At 40.9% G+C, this 23,833-nt stretch overlaps 1 protein-coding gene across 7 annotated transcripts in view; it reads right to left on the bottom strand.

Moving 5' to 3' along the window:
* si:ch73-103b11.2 (early endosome antigen 1) overlaps positions 1-23,833 on the bottom strand; it is a 53,416-nt gene that overhangs the window by 4,703 nt on the left and 24,880 nt on the right. For 2 of the 7 annotated variants that reach the window (XR_005694732.1, XM_040023458.1), the window contains exons 5-18: positions 22,470-22,554; positions 17,883-17,936; positions 16,795-17,020; positions 15,994-16,516; positions 14,715-14,853; positions 13,744-13,860; positions 12,775-12,831; positions 12,598-12,666; positions 12,402-12,491; positions 10,604-10,713; positions 10,418-10,456; positions 7,387-8,140; positions 6,242-6,358; positions 1,786-5,493 (exon numbers count right to left, since the gene is read on the bottom strand). Coding sequence is in view for 6 of the 7 variants with exons in the window: in XM_040023458.1 (XP_039879392.1) it covers positions 1,786-5,493; positions 6,242-6,358; positions 7,387-8,140; positions 10,418-10,456; positions 10,604-10,713; positions 12,402-12,491; positions 12,598-12,666; positions 12,775-12,831; positions 13,744-13,860; positions 14,715-14,853; positions 15,994-16,516; positions 16,795-17,020; positions 17,883-17,936; positions 22,470-22,554 (6,088 nt within the window). In the remaining variant the exon portion in view is untranslated. Of the gene's footprint in view, positions 1-1,785; positions 5,494-6,241; positions 6,359-7,386; positions 8,141-10,417; positions 10,457-10,603; positions 10,714-12,401; positions 12,492-12,597; positions 12,667-12,774; positions 12,832-13,743; positions 13,861-14,714; positions 14,854-15,159; positions 15,580-15,993; positions 16,517-16,794; positions 17,021-17,882; positions 17,937-22,469; positions 22,555-23,833 lie in introns of those variants that run through there. The other 5 variants (XM_040023461.1, XM_040023460.1, XM_040023459.1 and 2 more) reach the window with 5 other exon arrangements.

Raw genomic sequence — 23,833 nt, forward strand, 5'->3', positions numbered from 1 at the left:
GACTACAGATTTAGTAAATTATCTATAACTCACTCGACTACATGCAAAAATCAGTGATAGAGGCCATGCAAGACTTTTAGAAGTAGAAATTGTCTATGTTAGTAACAGAGCGAGTAAAGCATAGAGATTCTAGGCCAGCCAAGCTGCAGCTTATACTGATAGACTCTTACTCTGATAGGCTACTTTATTCTGAAAGTGGGAAATGGTGTAATTACTGATGCCCAAATGAGTATTTAAAGTAAACTGAAATACAATTTGTGTCAGAAAGGACTCAAGACAACCTGCTATTGGTTGCTTTGCTTCTTTGTTTGAAACAAAAAAGGATGTCCCCAGCTGATCAGCAGGATTTGAAGAATACCCACTCACCGAAAGATCAGAACCTTCCTGAGACAACAAACCCATAGTTTATATCTATATGTCTGTATAGATTGATATAGATATAAAAACATTTTAGAAACATAATTCTAAAACTTTTATCAATTTAACAGTCTTGTATAGGCTATTAGCCTAATTAACAGACTAGTTCTATTAGTCTATTAATTAGCAACACTTTCATTAGCAGAGACTGTATATAAAAGATGGACGACCTACTGATGTCATTTATCGAGCAAGCTTTTGAAGCTCCGACTCAGATGGCCAACAAGATTTTTAACTTGCATAAAAAATACAATAAGGTCCTGTTGTATTCAATATGCTGAGGCCATTAACTCATTACGAATGTGTTTCCTGAGGACTTCTATATGTAAACCAAAGTTGTCGCCTCCTGCTGTTCATTGGAAATATTGCACATTTAAGACACTTCATCAGTTTTAAAAACCTAAAGCAGCAGCGTCAAACATAAGGCCCAAAGGCCAGAATTGGCCCAGCAATCTGCCTCACTGGATGGCTTTGGAAAATATGAAAGAGTACATACATTTTGGACTTTTAGCTGCATATTCATAAGTGTCACAGCTCATCAGTGATAAAAGCCTGCCTTTGGCCATTCATACCATACCAAAGTAATTAAGTAATAGCCAAAGAATTAAATGACAGAAAAAATCCTCCCTCCTCCATCTACTATAGACATTTATGTTTGTTTTTTGTTGTATTTTTTTTTTTTTTTTTTTTTTTTAAAAACACTGAAGCAACTATTTTATAAAGACGCAATTTTCCGTACCATTAAAAACTTTCTACTTTACAATTACAGGAGAGTCTGGGTAATGAGCTACCAGAACTTTGTGTCATTTTACACATTTATTTCTTACAACTTCAGCCCAAAGAGTTGTGCTGAAAGATTTCTTTCTTTTAACACAGCAGCTTTTCTATATGATGTAAAAGAACAGACATATTGTGGAAAATATGCTTATTTTACTTATATAAAGATATCTCAGGGATATTAAATGTGTAGTTAAACTTCTTTACACTGACATAAAGGGAAGTTTCATTGGTCCAGTTCGTTAGAGATCTAAGGGGTTTGGCCTAGAGCCTATTTCCAGGCTTTATATACAGTCTACAGTTACCACGGTGGTTATGATTTATCACCTAGGAGTTCAGGACATCCTTTAAAGCTCCAGTTACAATCATGCTACAGCCCACAGATGATGTAACTGTTCAATTTAAACATGTTTCACTCATCTCAAATCACACCATTTCCCAATTCCTAATCCTCAGTTACTCGAATCACCAGTTACTGAGGATTAGAAATCAAAGAATCAAAGTTAATTCTTCTTTGGCTATAATAACTACTGATCTCTCTCCCTTAAAAAGGGTTTATTCACTAAAATGGTAAAATGAAAGAGCAAAAACCTTGAGGCTTTCAAAGTCTCTCTGGTATTTCTCTCTCAGGCTGGCCACATCTCCTTCAAGGTGTTTGTTCTCCAGTTCGTCCCTCATATTATTCATCTGAGTCTCCAGTTCTTGAATGCGGTCTTTCAGAACCACCATGGAGTCGACCTCTGATATGTGCTGTACATCGTCCCCTTTTCCCTGCTCTTCCTCTTCCATTGGCGTAGCGGCTTCCTCATAAGGAGGTGGCTGTGAGACCTCAGGGTTTTGATCGTAAGATCGGTGATCTTTGAGACTCTGAATGTTCTCCACATACTCTGAACGTAACTTTTCGATGTTGTCCTTGTGGATATGCTGGAGCTCGCAAACCCTTATTTCAAACTGCTCCTCGAGCTTCCTCACATGACTCTCGTGCCTCTCCTCCATTGTGTCCATGTCTGCTAGCAGAACCTCTAACTTTTGTTGACTGTCAGCTGCTGCTTCCATGAGGGCCAGCTCTGTTGAGGCACAGCCTTGTTCTGCTCGGCTCAGCTCCCTTTGATGCTTCTGCTTCAGGTCTTCCGTCTCTTTCTGAAACTCTTTCTCTAAGAAGACCACTTGCTGCTGCTGCTGCGAGAGCTGATTCACACGTTTGCTAATCTCACTCTTAAGTGTCTGATTTTCCTTCTGGAAAGATTCCACCATTTGCTTGAAGTTCCGGCGCTCCTCTTGTAAAGACTCTTCATATTTTTCTTGGATTGCTGTGACACTGCGTGCATGCTGCTGCACGAGATCATCCATAGTTTGACTGGTCTGTTTACAATAGCCCAAATCTTGTTCATGCATGGCCCGTAACCTACATGCCACATATGCCACTTGAGCCTGGGTGAGGGCTTCACGCATACAAAGAGAGGTACTTGTGAAAATATGTGAAGTTTGGTGTCCTAGAAGAGATCGGATCATTTTAGACAGTCCGGGATTGCTTTCGCCACTTTCTAGTTCTTGGGCATACTTGTGGAGGATCGCTGCTTGTCTTTGAAGTTCATTAGCCAGGCTTTCATGAGCATTTTGCAGTGATTCAACAGAGTCAATGCCACAAGATGGCATTTCACCAGCCAAGTGTCTGTCTACGATTTCCTCAGCCAAGTCTCTAGCTTCTTCTATTTCGATCTGCTCCATGTACGGAGCAAGCTCGGGAGGGTGAATGTCCGCCAGCTTTTGTTTGTTGAATCCAAAGTTGTTTTTGACTTCTTTTATGACAGTTTTCAAATCAGGCCTTTTAGAGGCTTCAATAATTGCTTTCAAAGCCATTTCCCTTTCATAGAGGTTTTTATGAGCTACAGCTAGCTCCCTTTTAAGTATTTTGAATTTCTCCTCATAGCAAAGCTTAAGATTTTGAATTGAGTAGGCTAATTCTGCTTTAATGAAGTTGTTGAAGGCAACTTTGGCATCAACATCTACATCATCTAATACACCACCCTCTTTGGATTTAGCAACATCCGTCTCTGCTTTCTCAAGTTCTTTCCAGAACCCACTTTCTAAAATCAGCTTCCTGGTCAAGACATCGGCATAAACTACAGCCAAGCAATCTTTGTCACTCCTTTTAATGTGCTCAATGTCCTCCCAGATCTCAGTAAGAGCCTGCAGGAGGTCAGACTTTGACGTTTGTATTAACAAAGCCATCTTGTTCAAAACCATCGCCTCAAAGGACAAAGTTTTGGCAAAAAGGTGCATTGCCTCTTTATCTACAGTCTCTGGGGTTTGATTTGGATGGAAAGCTGGTGATTGCTCTTCCAACATCTTTTGTCCCCGTTGAAGGTACAGCGATGCATTGAACAAATCCTTCTCTATCTCACACAATGAGTGCAGCTGTGTATCTGTTTCATGTGAGCCACTGAGAATAGCCCTAACTTTCTCTCGACCATTTTCCACACATACAAGGGCATTGGTACAATGCTTAATGCCAGCACTACTCTGTATACCACTTGCATCACTAGTCTCTTTCTCTGGGCAAGAATCCTTTTCGCCGATCTTTAAATCTATATCGGACAAGTCCTCTGCTTGGGTGGATCGTTGCCTATCCAGATTTTGTGTTAGGTTTCTTAGCTTATCTTCTGTGGTGAGCAGTTTTGTTTCAAGAGCATGTATGATAGAGATAAACTTCTCTGGGTCATTAGCATGTGGGGCTGTGAAGTCAGGAGTAGCTGTTCCTTCAGTTAACTCAATGTCTTCAGCTACATCCTGATTCATTTTTTGACTTGTGTCCAGGACCTCGAAATTGACATATTTTTGACACTGAATACTCGAAAAACGTATCCTTGGTCTCTTAGCTTGAGACTCCTTATCGTCTGGGGAGCTCTCTGTTGTGGATGTATTGTCTAAAGAAAGCTCTGCGTTTGATAACGAGGAGGGTGATGTTCTTTCCTCCTCACTCTGTTCTGGGATTTGCTGCCTTTCCATGTGTAGATTAGCATACCCCAGCTGTAGGGCATTGAGGTGCTGCTCCAGCTCTGCAATGCGGTCCTCTGCAACCACAAGCTTGGCTTGCAGATCCTTCTCAGCATTACAAGGCTCAACTTTGTCCAAGAGGCTTTGAGTCATTTGACAGAGAAGCTCCTCCTTGGCTTGCAGCTTCAGCTCAGTTTCCTCTAAGCTGTTGCCAAGTGCAGTCATTTTAATAAGTGCTTCTTTTAGGTCCTCCTCCTTGCGTTCCATCAGTCTCTCGTACATCTCCTTAGTCTGCCGGATCTCCTCCTCTTTTTCTCTAAGGAACTGGCTCATTTTCTGAAACTCTTGGGTAGCCCTCTCATATGAATGCTCCAAGGTGTAGTAATCTGCTTCTTCTGTTTCCAGGCGAGAGCGAAGCTTGTTCACTTCACGGTCTGCTTCAGCAATCTGGTTGATGAGTTCCTGACAACGACACGTAAGATGTCCTTTTTCTTCTTCCAGTCTACGGACACTTTCCTTCAGTGACTCAACCATGTCAGCCTTTTGAGCCAGCTCTTCTTGCAACTTCAGCATTTCCTGCTTGCATTCTGTACCTCCTGAGGCCCGCCTACCCCTTAACAAGGCCTCTACCTGCTGCTCAGCCTCGAACAGCCTGTCCTCTACTTTCTTGTGTGCAGTTTCAGCTTCAGCTAATCTTTTGCACAGATTTTGTCTCTCTCTTTCATGACTCTCTTGCATGCTATGCTGTTCCTGCTTAAGGCGCTCGTCTTTCAGCGCCTGACCCTCTTCTGTAGCAGTTAGTCGAGCAGTCACTTCTTGCAGCTTCTCCTGCAACCTCTGTATCTCCCTCACGTGGTCTCGCTGCAGTGCCTGCTGGCGCTCCAGCTGCCTGAGGGCCTGGTTTCTCTCCAGGAGGTTAGCTTCTACTTCACGGAGTCTGTCTTCACTGTCCTTCAGCTGGGCTCGTAGGGTAGCCTCACTATGACTATATTCTTCTTCGTGTTCTTTTGAGCGCTCCTGCTCTAGCCTGAGCTCATTCCGCATCCGGACCACAGCCTGTTCACTTGCTAAAATTTCCGCCATTGCAGATGCAAGTTTAGACTGCAAAGCCTGAATATCGGACTCGTGGCGCTCTACGGCATCCTGGGCTTCGGTGTAGCTTCTCTTCAATGTCCGGATCTGTTGCTGTGCAAGGTCCTGCTTGCGCTTCTGGGACTCCAGTTCACCCTGTAAATCTTGATTAAGCCTGTGCAAATGTTGCCATGGCACTCTGTGCGGTGAAGACGTAGGAGGTGTTGCGCTCTTGAAAAGATTGATGAGATAGTTTCATTAATATCATCACGTTACTTTCCCCTCTACTAAATACAGAGAGCCACATCTCGGGGATAACCAGGAAGAAAATAACTTCTCTTTTTTTTTAGGAAAGTAAATTTTCCCTCAAGCTTCTACTGTGCTTTTTCAGAGGTGACTTGAAAACAGAAAGGTTTAGATGAAGTCACCTTCAAACACCCCCCCCCCCCCAAAAAAAAACAATTAACCAAAAAATGGGTGATCAATATGGTGATTTAAAAGAATACAACATGACCAAACATAATGTGATTTCATGGTATGACCTAAAAGTGTTTAATGTAAAAAAAAAAAAAAAAAAAGAAAAAAAAAAAAAAAAAAGAGGCATTAATCACACACTTATTCAGAAACACAAAGCATGCAGAAATCAAGCTGCGAAAGGACACATGCAGAGAGAAAAAGCACAGCGTGAGGCTTATTGATCCTCTTTCTTACCTTAAGCACATCAGATCAAATCAGTTACTTTCCCATGAGATGTGAAACTCCATCAAAAAACAGTTAGTGAAAATCTCATGCTAAGAAAACCACAACCACGCATAGCAATATCAGAGAATAAGCACCCACACACCTGTTAGTACAGTACATACTTTCACTTTGCAATTCTTAACACCGCTCTACCACAACATTTCTTTAAGTTAATTCATGTTGTGGCATCAATTTAAAAGAAAAATAAGGTTGCGGGATATATAAAGAGTGCAGCTACCTGCAGTACATAGCCCTCCCTGGCACTTTGCTCTCTCACTAGCGCATTTTCCAGTTGCTCCTTTAAGAGGTTGTTCTGCTTCTGCAGTTGGTCCAGCTCCTTCTGCTTCTGTCCCAACTGTCAAGAGAGGCAAAGAGGTAATGAACAAATAGCACAGGGTGTTGTTATAAAATAAATATAACCAAAAAATATATATAACTGAAAACATTTGGACAGTTCAGCATTTTTTTACCTTTTTAGGTTGACAATTCTTTTTAATAAAAGTATTATAATACTTTTTTAATGGAATAAAGGAGATCATATACAGTATAGCATTTCTCATCACCAGGTGGCTTACCAAGTGCAACACGTAAAACAACATGCAAGGCTGGAATGAATTCCTTCAATTAGCCTGATCACACCAAACAAATTTGCTTAAAAATGAATGATAAAATAAAAAAAAAAAAAAAAAAAACCACACACAGTAGGAACAGCTTAACAAATGGATGGAGGCAGGAAAAAAACTTCTTGTTTTGATGTAGCTGCTCATTTCTGTGACAGCAAACCAAAAAATGTTGCACAACAGCAACTGCAGCATGATCCATTTCAAGACATGACATGCAGAGACTCAGCAAATAACCAAATCCACTCCTAAAAAGTAATTCCTACCCCATGAACAAACAGGCAAGTAGCCAAATATTTAAATATTATTTCCTCTGATTAATCATCTTTGATGGTCTACGAGTGCAAAGATCTCAGAAAAGATAGAAAAATATTAAAAATGTCATTTCTGAAGCCTTCTAAAACTGTGGATACATTTCAAGTGTAGGGTAAGATAGTACTATATAGTACTGATGTCAAATTAAAGCTGAGACTTTAATGTTGTGTCCAGTATGAAACTTCCTATTGAATCTGAAAATGAAAAAGTCTCAAGAACTAGACATGCCTAATTGTCCAAAAACAAACTATTTAATTTTATTTATATGGCATCAAATCACAACTGTCACCTCAAAGCACTTTAAATTGACCCTGCAATAATACAGAGAAAACCCCAACAATGAGACGACCCCGACATGAGCAAGCAGCTGTTGACACAGTGTGAAGGAAAAAACAGGTTCAGGGTGAGGAGAAATCTTAATGATATAACCCACGCTGGTTACGCTCACCTCTTTGTCTAGCAGAGCAGCAAGCTCATGCGCTGGCAGTCTCTCAGAGTTTCCTAAGGCAGTGGTGATCGGTACTTGCTTCTCTTCCCTTAATGGTGTTGTCTCCACTTGATGCCATCGCTGCTCAATCTCATCCTGAACATCTGAGCTTCTGCTGTCTTTGTCTTCACTGGCTGGACTAATGGCAGCAGGGTGATCCACTTCCATCTTTCCTTGCTCTTGGATTCCAGGTGTTGGTTGCTGTACTGGTGATGTAGCATTTAGCGTTGAAATCACCGTTACAGTAACAGTATTTGGTGTGCGAGCTGTACTGCTAGTTCCCCCATTAACGTTCTCCTTTTCTGCTTCTTCTGTAATTGAAGGTGGGTGAGCAGCTGATGCAGATGAGGTTTGGAGGGAGGAAGAAGAGACCGGAGATGACGCCAAGGAGGAGGGAGAAGAGGAGGCAGAACAGTAGGAGGAGGTTGTGGAGAACGATGAGCTGAGGTCAACTGTGTCTGCTCGTTCTTTTACGGGCTTTTCCTTCCGTTCCATTTTGAACTCAGTCCAGTCGAAAGTTTTTGAGCGGCCCTCTCGTCTGCGCTCACGAACTCTGCTTTTGCGTGGCTCAGAGGCAGGGGCAGAGGCATTGTTACCAGATGGCTGCCTCTGCCCATCAGACTTAGGGATTTCTGGATTATGGCTTGGATCAGGGGTGACCTGTAGGCATGGGTCCAACATCACCTGAGATTTTATCTTCTCATCAGGGAGTGATCTGAACAAACCAAAGCACAAAAAAACAAAACATATATAAAGTCAATTCAAAGATAACTGGATGAACTTCTGCATTCGAATTTGCTCAAGCTGCTGTTACATAAAGCTTTGCTGGACGAAACAACAACATAAGATTTCAGGTTTTCTAGCTTCGATTAACTGTGCATTCCAGGGTTTCTGCAGGGCCCAGTGAGGTAAACCGTGACATTTAACTACCCGATTCACAAACAAACCACCAAAAATATAAAAACATGTTTAAAAATTTGATCTAAATCCAAGTCTGAGGGCATCTTCCCACCTATGGTTCTTTTACTGTGATCTGAATTTGTAAACGTGTAGCTTTTCCACATGAAACACTGGGTTTGTTTTCACGCAGAAAAAAATCTAAGTGAACTCTAAGCAAACCAAAATGTGTCACTACAAACGTCGTGAGAATGTTCAGTCTGCTCACTGGCCAAATGTATCTGGGGCAGGAACAACAAAACTGAATACACAAAAGAGGTCCTGTGTCAGAAAACTGAGAATTTACGTTAGCCCGTACAGACCTTTGCACATCTACAGTACCTTTCTGCATTAGCATACGTTGGTACGGGACGTTGTTTTGTTAGCTCAAACTTGTAACGTACACCTTGTAGTTGGCTCGGATCGGGGTGGGAACACGTTCACACCATAAATGAACTGATCTGGAGTTCGTTTGGAATCGTACCGAGACCACCTCCTCCAACTGGGTCTTTTTGTAGTTGTTTTGGTCCGCACCCGAGACTACTGTATTCACACCTGCACCAACAAAAACGCTCAAGAGTTCAATTTAAATGGACGCAGCAGGTGTTAAAACACCCTAAACCCAATTACATTGACTGACCCCATTTCTGCTGTAGGTTTCTTCCTGTTAAAAGTGAGTTTTTCCTTCCCGCTGTTGCCAAGTGCTTACTCATAGGGGTTTGTCTAGTTGTGGGGTTTTCTCTGTATTATTGTAGTGTCTTTACCCTAAAATATAAAGCACCTTGAGGCAACTGTTGTTGTGTTTTGGTGCTATATAACCACAACTGAAATGAGTTGTGGACTAAAAGCCACAACAATCCAGTTTCTGTTAAACTAACCTCAATTGTAAATTCATTGTGTCATAAATAATTTTAACAGGAAAAAAAACTAAACCAGAAAGTCAGCGATGTGGTAGCACCAAAGTTTATTGACTACAGTTTGTAAAATGACAAATATAATCCTGACTCTGAGCAAAGGTTGGGTAAATCTCAGCAGGTGATCATGTGCGTGATTTAGACTAAAATCTGACCAATATTTTAAAAGTAGCAGCTATTCTTGTGAATTCTGGATAGAGGGATAACTGACACCTTGTCATGGCATAAGCCATCAGTCCATCGGCTAGATAAGTGAATAAAATAAAGAGTAACAGAAGAGGGAACGCAGTAAATACTGAGTCTGTTGGTTTGCAACATTTACTGACATCCGATTAGCAAAAATGAAAGCAGAAATGCCAACTAACAATAGTCTGGTTTTCTTTGTGAAAAATTATTAGGTCTTGTTAGTGACAAAGAGGAAGTTGCTTTAACTTTAAAGACCAGCAGATACCCCATTTTAAACAATAAAATGCATGTCAAAGCATTAAACACCAAAAACATTTATAAAGACACACAGTGGGGCTAAAAGCAACTTGATCTGATGTAAGCCTGATGACGGGTTCCTGCCTTTAGCTGTTTAACAGTGGCTTAATGTGAATATGTGCAGTAAACTGCTCACTAATGTGCACTGCTTTAAAGGGCAGGGTGACCTGATGGAACAATCCTTTTTAACCGTGTTGTGTGGCGTCCTCAAGGAGGGAAAGAGCTCAAGAACATATAACATGTCATATGTGCAACTTCAGCATTTGATATGTGAAAGATAATCTCCAGCTTTGCTATGAAAAGTACAAAAATAAATGCTTACGTAGTTACTGAGCTCTTGTTTTGAGGTGGACATTTATACTCAGCCCAAAGCTTAGTTATTTTGAGCTTTTGGTGTTGTTGTGGCACCATTTCCAACAGTTAGTGGACCATCACATTACAGGCATGACTGACACTGGCCTGTGGTGTTGGGCAGATTATTCAAGTATGTAGATGTGATTGCAGTGTGGGTCTCTACAGTAGCACAACTAACTGGGAGACATTACTCCATAATCACATGACACATGGTTGGATGACAAAAACGGTGGGGCTGACATTGCTGAGCAAGAACATCAACATTGGGGGGGTGGGGGAGATATTTTACACACAAGCACTCCAACCTGGGCTTCAGAACCGATAGTTTCAGAGGGATGTTTTTCCTGGAAAGCAGGTTGAAAATACAGGTTGAAGAGGAAGAAAAAGAAGGAAACAGAAGGTGAGGAGGAAATAGGAATTCAGATAAATAAAACAAAAAAAGCAGCTGTTATATCTGCCAGTGGTGAGGGTTAATCCTCAGTGGGTATTACCGGGTGACATCGGGGGCGATAGTGGGTCGCACGTTCTTCATGATCGCCTGAATCCAGTTACGACGGATTCCAGAGGTCATCGCTGACAGGGTGCACGCTCCTTCTTTACACTGAAAACAGAGGCAGAGCATTTAACTGACTCACTCAGAAGCCACACATTTCAAAGAATTATGCTCTAAAAGTACTTTTAATAAAAGTTAACTGCTGTTAACCACTTTTTATTTCATTACTCATTTTTTCAATTTAACAGATGCTTATGCCCACTTCAAAAGTGTCAGAGAAACACTTTTGACAGGAGTAGATTCTCAGCCTCACTTCTGTTTTTCTTGACAGGAAAGTTACTTCAAACAAAACTAACACCTCATGCTGTCAAACTACGACATTGTCCTGGCTTTAGTCATTTAGCCATAGCTTTTAACACCATCTGCACTGATAAAACAAGTAACAGAGGTGCTTTGTGCTGAATGTGCAACACATTCGACTTAACGTATAGTTAGAACTCTACAGTAATGACAGCTGCCCCTTTTTGCCACAAATGCAAAAGCTGTTCTCTGGCTGTTGTTTTGTAATAAATGTGAGTTCATTGTGAGTTACTTTTATGAACTATGGAAACTGGTGGCTGGGGATGTTGGGAGAGGGTGGAGGCAAAGACAAACCTGCTACACTAAATGCAATGCGCATTTTTTCTGAAGTAACAAAGACAAAACTGAAGATGAACTGAAGGTAGGATACACATAGGACATACAATCCACATAATGAAAACATATTTTAATTGATCAGAAAAATGTAACTAATTACTCGTTATATTAAATCTTATACCAAACAAGACATCCATTTAGGTGCTACCTAGATCTAAACCTCTATAATTACACGCTGTGATGAGACTTGCCTCCGTCACCTAACAACAGAAACAGCAGCACTCTATAAGCACTAACCCCATTTACAGAGACCTCTAGTGGAAGCTAAGGAACGTCTACAAAACATTATGAATAAAACTCCTGATGATGTGAAGTAGTGAGATTTGAAATCAAAAACACTACTGACCATAGCTCCATCTACCTTAACCTGCGGTGCACACAACACCAGATCAATGATGTTTTCAGCCAAAGAATGCACAATCCTCTTGAGCAATCTATTTCCGACTTCCTCCACAAAATTACTGTGGAAGCTACTTCAAGCAAATGCAAACAAAAGAAATGACCTTGTAGCTGCTGTTCAGATACAGCTTTAGAGCGGCGAGCTTAAATCATGTAGCAGGAACAAAAGCCCCACTGGCACCACTCTACCCCAAGCAACTATACACCTCCACTAAGCATTTCGCCAACAACAACAAGCACTACAAATGTTTAACGCCCAAAAGATTATATGAATAAAGCACTGCACCATTTAAAGGAGGGTCCACGCTAGTGCACATAGACTTGTATTCGAGTAGTTTTTCCTCAGTCAGTGCTAATGAGACATTATTCACAAGGACGGGGCTTTTAATTGTGCAGATGGAAGCCACATTGGTTCAAGAACACCGGCAGGGCTGGCAACGCCTGTGGCAGATTTAGACCGCTATGATGTCAGCCTTTCACAGAGAGATGACAAGTCAAGTGACATCCTTCATGACAAACAAAGAATTGTTTCAGGAAGAGAAATGACAAAACCTGATACCCAAAAGTTGCACCGCATGGTGTCTAAAGCTGTTTATAGACTGGCAGGAGACACCGGATCTAAACCGCGTGGACAATAAGCTTCTTCTTTACTGATGATTAATGACGTGGGATAAACACTGGCACGAAGATTCGACACTCACCAGGATTTGGAAACCGTAATTCCTTTGAACGGGAAACTCTTTGACATCGTAGCACGTAGAAAGGTCAATCTCACCGTCCATTTCTGAAGCCTGAGGGGGAAGAAAACAAAAACAAAAACCCAACGATAAGTACAAATGTGTCATTTTTCATCAAGTTTAAAACTATTTTTTTTATTAAGTGAATAACAAGCCTTACCTCCTCAGCTATTGAATCCTTATAGTACCTCAAAGTCTGATCTGTCAGGACAAACCAGTGCTTCTTCCACTGAAATGCCAAAAAAAAAACAACCCATTAACTGGATATTCACCAGTTTTATGTACAAGTTATTTATTCAATATTGCAGAGAAGCAGATAATACTGAAAGCAAATTACCACTCCATCTTCATATAGCTTTGTCATCCATCCTTTTTTAAAGTTCAGCAGATCGGGCTGCAATTAAGACAGATCAGAAATGGATCATTAAGTAATGAATATCATTTAATCATTGAAAAGAAATTAAAAAATGAATAAACATGACGACACCTTTAACTTGATATCACATGGCAATAACAATATAATTATGTTTATTTACATTCATATCCACACCTCAGCTCAAAAAAGAATAAGCGGCTCCAGCTACAGAGACTGACTGGCGGGAGCAAGACTTTCCCGTGAAACACAAACTCAAGGCTGTTTATAGACCCTAAAGTAAGTCGTTCCTCCAAAACCTGGCCACCGCTAACTCAACAATACCTTGTTTTTGTTGAGCTTCATCAGGTGTGGTGTCACAGTCTGGCACAGAGTCATTATGATGGCTAACTGCCTTCAGTTCATATGTTGACAATCTCTTTCTTTCCCTCTGTCTCAGGGACACACACGCAACTGCGGCTGCTTCTGTGGAGGCTATTTATAATCGCCAGTAGCAGTGGCGGCAGTGCTGTGTACGTGAGTGTGTGTTTGAGTGAGTGGAGGGGGGTGGGTTTGGGCAGCTGCAGCTTGGCTAGAAAGACAAGTCACACACCGAGTGGATCACCCCTGCTACCCTCCCTGAAGTGACCGCAGATCAGACTGGTAGGAGTCAGAGCTCAAGATGATACCACTGCAACCTTAACTTGAACGCTTTAATTTTGTAGCTGAAAACTGAAGAGATCAAGTCTAACAACTGCACGTGTGGCAATTTGTGCAACTTGTGTGCAAAAATATAAAGAAAACAAAAAAAGTCAAGCTTGATGCTCTGCTGAACAGAGACACCTTTAGGAGTGGGAAAATATTTTCTCTGACAAATCTCCTAAAAATATACATTTCTATATATTTTTTTTCACATATCATGCTTTACAGTTTGGCAGTACTCTCAACACTCACAGTCATCGAGGACTCAGTTACTCTGCGGTCCAATGATTTGGCCCTTCTTAAGTTGGCCAAAGTGGAGCTGGATACATCAGGAACTGAACGGTCCTTTGCTGAATCTAGTGACATCTCCTACAAATAAAAAATGTATAAAAAATTACAAGAAGTTCATTTTAATTCTAGAGTATGTACACTTGCCCTGAGAGAATAAATGCATTGCAACTTAAGAAAACACCAACAAACAGAAAAAACAAAGCAAAAGCACACAAATCCATCCATGATTCCCAAAGTGTGGGCTGGGGCTCCAGATGAGCCATGACGATACTGCAGATGAGCTGCTGTAATTACAGAAATTCAGTTTGAAATTACTCAGTTTGAAATTGTAACATATATATAGTTAAATATTTATTTAGTTATATGCACAAGTGACAAAGCTGGTAATAGGAGGTGGTTAGTTTGTGATATTACTCATTACTCAGACCTAAATTTACTGCTCTTACTGTGGTTTGTGTCCCAGTGCCAGGTGGGTCATACATTAGCCTTTGCATATGACTGGGTAACATTAGCAATTTGGGTTATGTTTTTTTTAATAAAAGGTTTTGATGAAATGCATCACTTTTTCTCAAGATTAAGGATTGGGTCAGCTGGAAGGTTAGCTCGTCACTTCCGCAGCTATTCTGTCACGCTATTGTCTCCCAAAACACTTCTGTTATGTTTTGTGTGTGTGTGTGTGTGTGTGTGTGTGTGTGTGTGTGTGTGTGTGTGTGTGTGTGTGTGTGTGAGTGAGAGAGAGAGAGAGAGAGAGAGAGCTTTTGTGGTCTTTTTTATCATTTCTTTTGTTTTGGGTTTTTGGGGGGCTTTTCCAGTGTTTTTCTACTTGCTGGTGTTTTCTAAAGCTGGAGTGTGTTTGACCTCTCAGGGCCACCGTAAGTATTGCATGACCTTTCTGGTTTGATTTACTCAGGATTAATCAGAGGAGAGCGTACATGTTTATTAGCCAAATAACGTCTCTCGCTGCGTCCCTGTCTCTGGATCAGCACGGAGTTAGCAGAAGGATCAGAACCGTTTGTCTCCATGCGCTCAACATGCTGACCATCCTCGAACCGCTCAATGATTTGAGATCGCCTAGGAGACACAAAAATCACATTCAAAAATTCAAGTTTGAAAAAAAAGAAAAAACAGCAAAAACAATTTTTTGTTTTTTTTAACAATACAGAAAAAAAAAAATAATGGTATGGCACATCATGGTCGTGTCACAGAGAGCATAAAAAAAGACACCAAACATGAGCAAATCAAAGTCAAAATCCATGATTTAAAGGAAAGAAGAGGCTTTGGTTTACAGTAAGCACAAATAAAACATCATTTTAGAAACACACAAAGTCTTCTCCACAGAAAATACAACATAAATATATGCAAAATAACAAATACTACCAAATAGAACCACCCAGAGACATTTCTAGGAAAAAATAAAAAATAAAAAATGGTGTTATATAATTAGATCAAATTTAGGAGAGATTGAAAATGAATGGAATGGAGGATTAAACAAATTGCAAAGAGAAGCAGCAACAGTCAGCATTACCTTAAGGCACTGCACTTGTTAATGTATATGTATTTGAAAAGTAAGTAGTGATTGAAGTTGGAGAAAACAAAACCGTATCTATAACCCAACCTGTCAGTATGTTGTATGCATGGTATGTACAGGAAATTAAGTATTTATTATGCATGTGTGTGCTCCGAGGCAGTGCAGGGATGAAATGATAGAAAGCAGGAGTCAGCGGTGACCAGCAGGGAACAGCATTGGGGCAGGGTGGAAGGGTTGGTTGAGCATTAGCTCTGAGAAGCTCTGTTCAGAAGCCCCTGGAAAAGATTGAAACAACAAAAACTAGCAAGGTAGCCGAGAGCAAAAAAGGTAGAGAGCAGTACAAAACCAAAACATCACATGCATTTAAATCCCTGTAATCATTAATGGCAAACCACTGATAAGCTAGGGTAGGCAGCAACAGCAACAGATGCTTGGAGAGAGCAGCCACAGGGTGGTGCTATAATACTGTGTGGGGTATCCCCAGCAATGGATGAACTTCACATAAACACTGAGCATGCTCTATTCTAGTTAACAATCAGTGGCTCATTAATGACTATAAATCATGTTGCCATCATTATTACAAGTTCATCTGCCTTATTTGTTATGGTGTTTGTTCAGCACTGATTGGGTCTATCACGAGGAAGAGCGGGAAACTTAAAACAGCTCTGAACTGTCATCCTCACCTGCGCTCCTCCCCAAACAGCCGAGCCACCTCCTCTCTCCCGGGGCTCCGTGTCCGTGCCCTCAGGTCTTGGCGCTTCTTCTCTGAGCGGAAAGCTTCTCGGTAGCTCAGTCTGCGGGCCCGGGGCACATCTGCCAGTGCTGCGTACTCCCTGCCGGAACGGCCGACTCGGCCGCCCCCGCCACCATTGTGCCCCTCCCAAGTGGATGTAGCTCCACTGGGATCAGAGTCCAGAGAGCTCTGAGAAGAGCTGATGGTGGAGTAGCTTGGGGAGACAAGTGAACCTGGAGAGGGGAGAGGGTCTTGGGAGGGTTGATGAGGGGAAGTCTGGGGTTCTGATTCAGAGTTGTACCTGGAACTGGGAGCTCCTAAAGAGGAGGAAGATGCTGAAGAGGAGAGGGGCAGATGCTGGGGTGGCTGTGAGTGATGTGCAGACTGTGGAGAAGGCTCCGACTTGGTCTTCTCCAGGGAGAAGTACCCACTCTCAACTCGTACCTTACGTCCACTGCTTACAGTGCCACCATCTGGGGGAGAAAAAAAAAAGCCCAGCTCACTGCAGACTTTATGAGACAAAAAAAAAAAAAAAAAAAAAAAAAAAAAAAAAAAAAAAGCATTCCTGTCATTTTACTGCTGGGAAAGTTGGGTTTTTTCCCCAGCTGCACATGAAATTCATTTTGTTTATTGAACGTGATTAAAAGCACAAACTTTTATGCTCAATCGTGTCATATTCAATTTAGATTATTTTTCTATCCTTGTAAATACAGTTGCTGTGAGTTTCATAGAGTTTTGTTAAAGTTCTCACCATCTTGAGTAGTGATACTGGAGTCTGGCTGACTGTGGCCCAGCTGGCTGAGACAGGAGGCACTGCGGCTGCAGGGGATGGTGGCCCTGCTCCAGCGGGGCTCTTCCTGCCACAGAGTGGCGCGGCTCATTGGCACCCGCTCGGCGCTGGCAATACTGCTGGGCAGGCATGGGATGCTGCCCCTGCTGCTGCTGCTGGTCACTGTTACCTTAGCTGGGCCGGGCTCCTGTGTAATGGTTGGGGTTGGAAGGAGTGGGTGGGGAGAGGAAAGGATATATTGGCAGGTAAGGTCACAGAAAGACTACAGGAAAAAGGAATATGAGGAGGAAAGAGATTAAAGAACATGTATGATGTAAATGTAATGAGAAATCAAATATTGGAATATGTATGTTACTCAAATCCTGATTATTGTACTCCAATCATGTTCTGATCACATTAGTAAGCATTTGTAGAGATAAATCATTGTCCTCTTTAAGATGTTTTGCTTTGGTTTTTTATATGAATCAAACATTAAGGCAATAAAAATAAGTTTTATTTCTAGTAAATTACTGGAAGAGTGAAGCTGGAACAGTAAAAGGGAGAAAGGGACTGACAGCTAGACAAACACACGTACTTATGAGGAATAGCGAGAGCAAACTAAAACACCCCACGAGGACAGTGTGCAGAGGTGGATGATGTCGGAACAGATTTCCTTGGCTAAAAGTGCCGAGAACGTCTTGATTTGATTAACAAATGCAAACAAAATTAAAGCTGTTCAAAGATCTGATTTCACCAAATCAGTGATCAGAAGATGCACAAAATCACTGAGATAACAAGAAAGAGGAAGATTTTTAAAGAAAGCGACCCTCAAACAGCCCACTTTCATCCAGCCTATTCAAATCACCACAAACATGCTGGTGCTGTGCAAAGAATTGCTCTTTAGGCATCGCAAAGGTAGGCTCAAAGCATGTCCATTTCATTCCCCCTTCACCTGGAGTGATTAAAAATATGCTGAAATTAATTTAGAGGGACAGAGCGACGAGAGTTTTAAAATTTAGGGGGTTTTTGAAGGTGAAGCAGGATAAGAAGTTTGGCCAAGCTGAACTCACTGGGTGCCCATTCATGTCCTCAGTGGAAAAACACTGTCTTGGAGTTACTCCACCCTGCCAATCACAGAATACCCTTGATGTTAATGCTTGCTATTTAGTGCTCATTATGATCAATACATAACATTTTCATGGACCGCTCTTTTTATTGCGACTTCTATTTAAAGTCAAAAAACAAAAACAAAACAAAAAAATAAATACGAAACAAAACATGACTACGAGATGTCAAGGGCTTTACTGGAGAAGAACTAAAAATGCAGACAACTTTCAGTTACAATGACACACACGCGTCACATGACATCATTTTTTTGTACTCACTGTACTTGTCTTAAAGGGCGCTACCCACAAGACAAATACGACTGTGCACAGGTATGTCTCCAGTAAAGTATGCACAAGTGGGAGGGGAGCTTTCAGGTGGAAGTATGGAGCTGACACAGTGAGGTGTGGAAAATTCAAGCCTCGACACAACGCTGGGTATTTATCCACTCGAATAACCTAAGAGATACTGATAAGACCTGCCAGCAGACAAGCAGCGAAAGCATGACCATCTTCACATATTACCGAGCCTAATTATGCGGTGGCCTTGACCACTACAGCGGTATTTAAAAGTGAAGCCCACAGGCACACATCAGATATGTTTGGACCCAATGAAATATGACTGCAGATGTTTGTGCTATCTTAAAGGGTTATCACAGCTATTTAAAAACCATAAACATGCGCATTGTGCTTGTAAAATGACCATGAAGCAAACTGCTCCTTGTTAATGGAAAACTGCCAAAAATAAATAAATAAATAAATAAATAAATAAAGGACTGAATCAATAACCATAAGGTCAATGATGTAGAAGCTGATTAGCCCATCAAAATTACTGTACAAAACATCCCCTGTATTGTTACTGAATTAAAATCTAATTAAAACAACAAACATGACCTTGAGCAATAAGACCTTGGATTCAGACCAATTAAATTCTCACCAACATTGTAAGAGGAGTAGAGTCTTGTGAATGGATGGTGAGAGCTCATCAGTCCTTTGGCTGGATGAACTAACCAGATCAGTCACATAGGCTACGTTCACACTGCAGGTGAAAGCGCATCAAATCCGATTCTTTTGACCCTATGCGACCCATATCCGATCATGGTATGACAGTGTGAACGGCACAAATCCGATATTTTCAAATCCGATCTGGGTCACTTTCGTATGTGGTACTGAATGCGATACATATCCGATGTTTTAGAAAGCGACTGCTGTTTGAACGGTCAAGTCGCATTAAATCCGTCTTTTACGTCACTGACACAAGACAGACGCCAATTATCAGCGCCGGAGAAACACCCGAGAAGACATCGTGAACGCTTCCTGACCATCCAGTGTAGATGTCAGTGAAACTGTTGGGAAGACAACGTTGGAGAAACGTGAACATTTTATTTGTACTGTATAATCTGCAGATTCTGACAAATCTGCAACTATCCTTTGAAGCACCGCTCCTCTAAAACAGCAATAAAAGGTAATTATTAGGTCATTTACATTATTATGTAAATAGCAAAATAACTTAAAGCAAAAATTGGGAAACGTAAAGTCTGAAGTCTTTATATTAACGGCCATCAGTCAAACAATACTGTTTGTTCTGGGTCTAAACAGAGCGCGTTGCGTGTGACGTCTTCTTTTGCGCATGCGGGCCGCTTTGAGCGTTCACACTAGAGCACGTTTGCTGTCGCATTTTATCTGTAGTGTGAAGAAGCAGACAAAAAAAACAAAAAAAAACAAAAAAAAAAACAAAAACGGATTTGATCAAAAAAATCGGAATTGAGCATTAAGACCTGCAGTGTGAACGTAGCCTTAGTAGCTCATCGGCTCCATCAGAATTCACAGTTTATTGTAATGTGTGAAGTACAGAAAGAGAGCGGTAAGTTTGTTTTGCTGTACTACAGTTCACAACAGTCATACGTAAAGACAAATTAATTTTGTTTCGTTAAAAAGTGACCAATAGTCGAGGAGGAGTGATTCCTGGAAACTGGACAGATGCATACCTCCCCACCACATTAGCTCATTGGTTGGTTACATACCATTAAACACACCAGAACTATTATAAATTGCTGTAAGAGTGACTGGCTTTAAAATATTACATGAATTGACTTTTCTTGCCTTTTCTTCTTTATTTACCTTTGCATTAATCCCCCAATTTACTTTCTTATTTAATTATATTTATTGGTTTTATTCATTTTCCCCACATATATTTAATACAAATATAGAACAAGAAGTTCTTCATGATTCACAATAGAATACAACTGCTGGTCAGGATATGGCATGACAACTGAGGGTCTGCTTTAGGCGACAGTAACGGTTCATTTTTAAAAATTTGAATTCTGGCATTCTCCATATTTCTTATTCTTCCTTGAATGTTGGCTGACATGTATTTCACCATTGAGTCACTAGAACTGCTGTAGCCCAATTATTTGTCACATTGGCACAATATAAATTTGATCACATTTGCCAGTGAAGTGTTTACAATGTAGATTTAGAGCTGTAGGCCTGACTCCCATGCCTCCCTATAGTGTTTAACTCTATAGGTACCATAATATTAAATAACCAATTCATTGTGGATTTTACCAACAAAATGAACAAGTAAAGAACAAAAATGAATAGCAATCCAAGAATAACCTTTCAGAGGAAATATTATGTGAACAGAAGAGAAGAGGGGCTTCAGGTTTATTCAGTTACTGTACGCAGCAAAGAAAAGAAACAAGAACAATGAAAACAGACGTAACTGGTGGTCACAGTGAGACACAGTCAAGGTCATGTCTGTGTCGCCGCTCTCTCTGTAAATGAGCCAGTCTGCATAAGCCGAGCAAGGTCACAGTCTGATTCGGGGCGCCGTCATTAGAGGAACCAGACAATGAAGTTCAGTTTGTACGTTTGTTTGTATGCACCACAAACTTGGCCAGGCCTCACACAGGAGGGGGGCGGGGGGCACAAACTGGTATGCCATGGTGGGTGGTCTGTGCAATTTTATTATATCATATTCTTATATTTCATCTTCACTCTGGACCATTATTCTTTTATTCCTACCTGCCAGGGAATACAAAACTTGCTCTGACACAAAAACTGCTTTTTGCTCCCATGGTGGTTCTGAAAGGCGTTGCAAGACAGGCTTGAAAGACACATTACTGACCTTGACCCTTTTTAGACCGTTAAATGTACTCTGCAAAGATTGTTTAATAGGCAGGACTACTGGAGTTCAAAATCCAAAGTGCACCTTTTCCGGCTCACAGACTTAAACATGCATCTTGTTAAGAGTTCAGGAGCTCAGTGTGAAATGACAAAACCTTTATTGGGTCGCCACAAATATTTAAGGATTTAAATCCTCGATAAGTCCTGAATGGGAATGCTTTGATAAGCACCAAATGCTTAATCACCACACGGACTGAAAAAGCCTGACAGGTGTGATGGCAGCTGCTGGACATGACAATGAAACTGAGCGCACCAGCAAATTCATGTGCAACAGGATCAAAGTTGCTGCTGAATGTTGTTACAGCACACATGCAGTTGTCAACATTTCCCTTCACTGTTTATTCAGGAATATTTTGATAGCTGAGTAATGTTTGCTGCCTGCCAACCTTGTGATACTGTTCCATATCTATGCAATTATGCACTGCTGGAAGCATAAAGCAGGTATTAATTGTGGAAAACAATACCACATGCGATTTACATTTACAACACCCAAGAAACAATATGTAACACGATGTGTGCTTCACTGATAGCTGGAGTTAAATTAGACAAGTGTGAGGCGTGTTGTCTATCGAAACTGACATATCATGTGACACAGGAATGTAAATATAGGCGGTTTAAACTGTTGAGCATGTCACTGGCAGAAAAACTACATCTGTCTCCCTCTCAAAGGGGGGAAAAAGCTGTTGTAGTTGGAGAGGAATGAGAGGCATCCGTTCTGCATATTTCCATGGCAGAGGTCATCCTTAAATATATGCTCTCTTTGTTGTTGACAAGGAATGAAGCAATTGCCACATGTGGTTAATTTATAATGTTCATAATATCTAAAACATAAGGGTCAAGCTGCAGCTCTATGTCGACACAGACAAACCTCCTGAATACAGCCTGTGATCCCGTCATCATTTAATCCTATTACTGCACATATTTGGGTAAAACTGTGTCATAATCATTGCGCTACAGTCAAAAACCACCTCTGAGTTTTAATTAATCAGCTCATTTGTGAGTTCATATTTCCCCCCAGACATCTAAGAGAAAACCCATTCATGAATGTGGGGTTGACTAGGGCTGTGGACAGCCACATGAACTCAAGCACATAAATCCTGTTGTCAGAGCTGTCATAAGCACAGAAACATAAAGATGCTTCATTGTGAGTTATTAAACATATTTCTCCCTCATACAAAACACGTTGAAAGAATATAACATAAATGTTCTCTGACATTTATACATGCAAGTCCCAAGCTTTTGATTTGTTTTAAACCACCAATATTAAACTGAAAAAAAGAAAAGAAAACTACACTTCATGACATATAATATAACAATTTAAATTTGGCTGTTGTTCACTGGGCAAAGAAAGAATAAGTTCATTACCTGGTGAGTGGGTGGATCGACTTTGCGTTTTTTCTTCTGGTTCTGTTTGTTTGTCCTGGGGTACACAGTCAGAGCCTCCTGCCACCTGCAAATAATGAAACAGTGCAAGTGCTCTTCTAGTCTTAAATTCTGACTGCATAAACTCTGCTGCAGAAAACTTTGTCCCTTTGTATATGAATCCATTAAGCATGCAAAGAATAAACTACGAAGCATGCCCCGACATATAGTTACAAAGCGATACGTTAATAACACATTTACAACACTAAAGGCTAAGGCAGCAAAGTCAGCACAGTTTCATTTCTTAAAAAGGTAGCCTATTCCAGCTCCATATTTGTAGTCTTTGACTCTAGTAAAGTAGCTTTTACAAATTCACAGTTCAAAGTACATCTCATTGAATTCTAATATGCATCATACTGAGCGTTTGTTTAGCCTCCTATTTCATCCTCTGCCTGAAACAAGCTGCTTCCCTTTAAGGCCTCCCTCTCTTTGGAACTACTTTGTTCAGTTTGGCTGCCTCTCACAAACAGAAGGTTTACACAGCAGGTGAGTGGGGCGTCTGAGCTCATAGCCTGAGCTGTGTCCGAGATGACCACATTAGCAAGATCTACTCTGACAGTAAATACAGGTAAAACTAGAAAGAAACCCTGGCTGTGTCAAAGCATTTAGGAGTATCTGAAGTCTGAGCTTTTGGGATGGCACATACATATGCTTACTTCATTTTGTGATTTTGTGTCCATGTTTAATCTGAGAATCCACCAAAAACTAAGAGCATATTTATGACAGAAAATAAGAAAATGATAGAGAACAAAAAAATCATAGAACATAACAGATCTTAATTTCTGTTTGCATATTCATTCTTTTGAAGTTATGCTTTAGTTAAAAAGATGGGGATAATGCATTTTGTTGGATATGGTAAACCACGGTGCTTTAACACCACAAATATTTATACAGGTAACAGCGAATGTAGATCCCTACATCATCTGAATGAAGTGCTGACACGGACAGGGTTAGCAAATCTCAACATTTTTAGGACAGAACACCAACACATGGCACTGTGTTCAAACTCTAATAAAAGTCAAAAGACATCTTAGAGGAGAATAACATAGTGAAAAATAAATTCCACTGTCAGGAAATGACAAACTTGAAAAGCTAATATGGTTCTGTGATGGCCTAGAACAAACACATGCATGCCAGATGATGATAGGAGAGTGGGAGGTGAATAGCGATAGAGCAGGTAGCATGATGAGGAGTGGGTGCTGTGAGTCACAGTTCCCTAAGAATAGCTATAATGTGTATCAGCCGGCCAGGGAGAGCGCAGTGCAGAAACACGCTTTAAACTGCAGGCTCAAATGAAGCCTGAAGCA

The sequence above is a fragment of the Simochromis diagramma genome, unplaced genomic scaffold (genome assembly GCF_900408965.1).
Source record: "Simochromis diagramma unplaced genomic scaffold, fSimDia1.1 OVJJ01000208.1, whole genome shotgun sequence".
Taxonomy (NCBI): Eukaryota; Metazoa; Chordata; class Actinopteri; order Cichliformes; family Cichlidae; genus Simochromis; species Simochromis diagramma.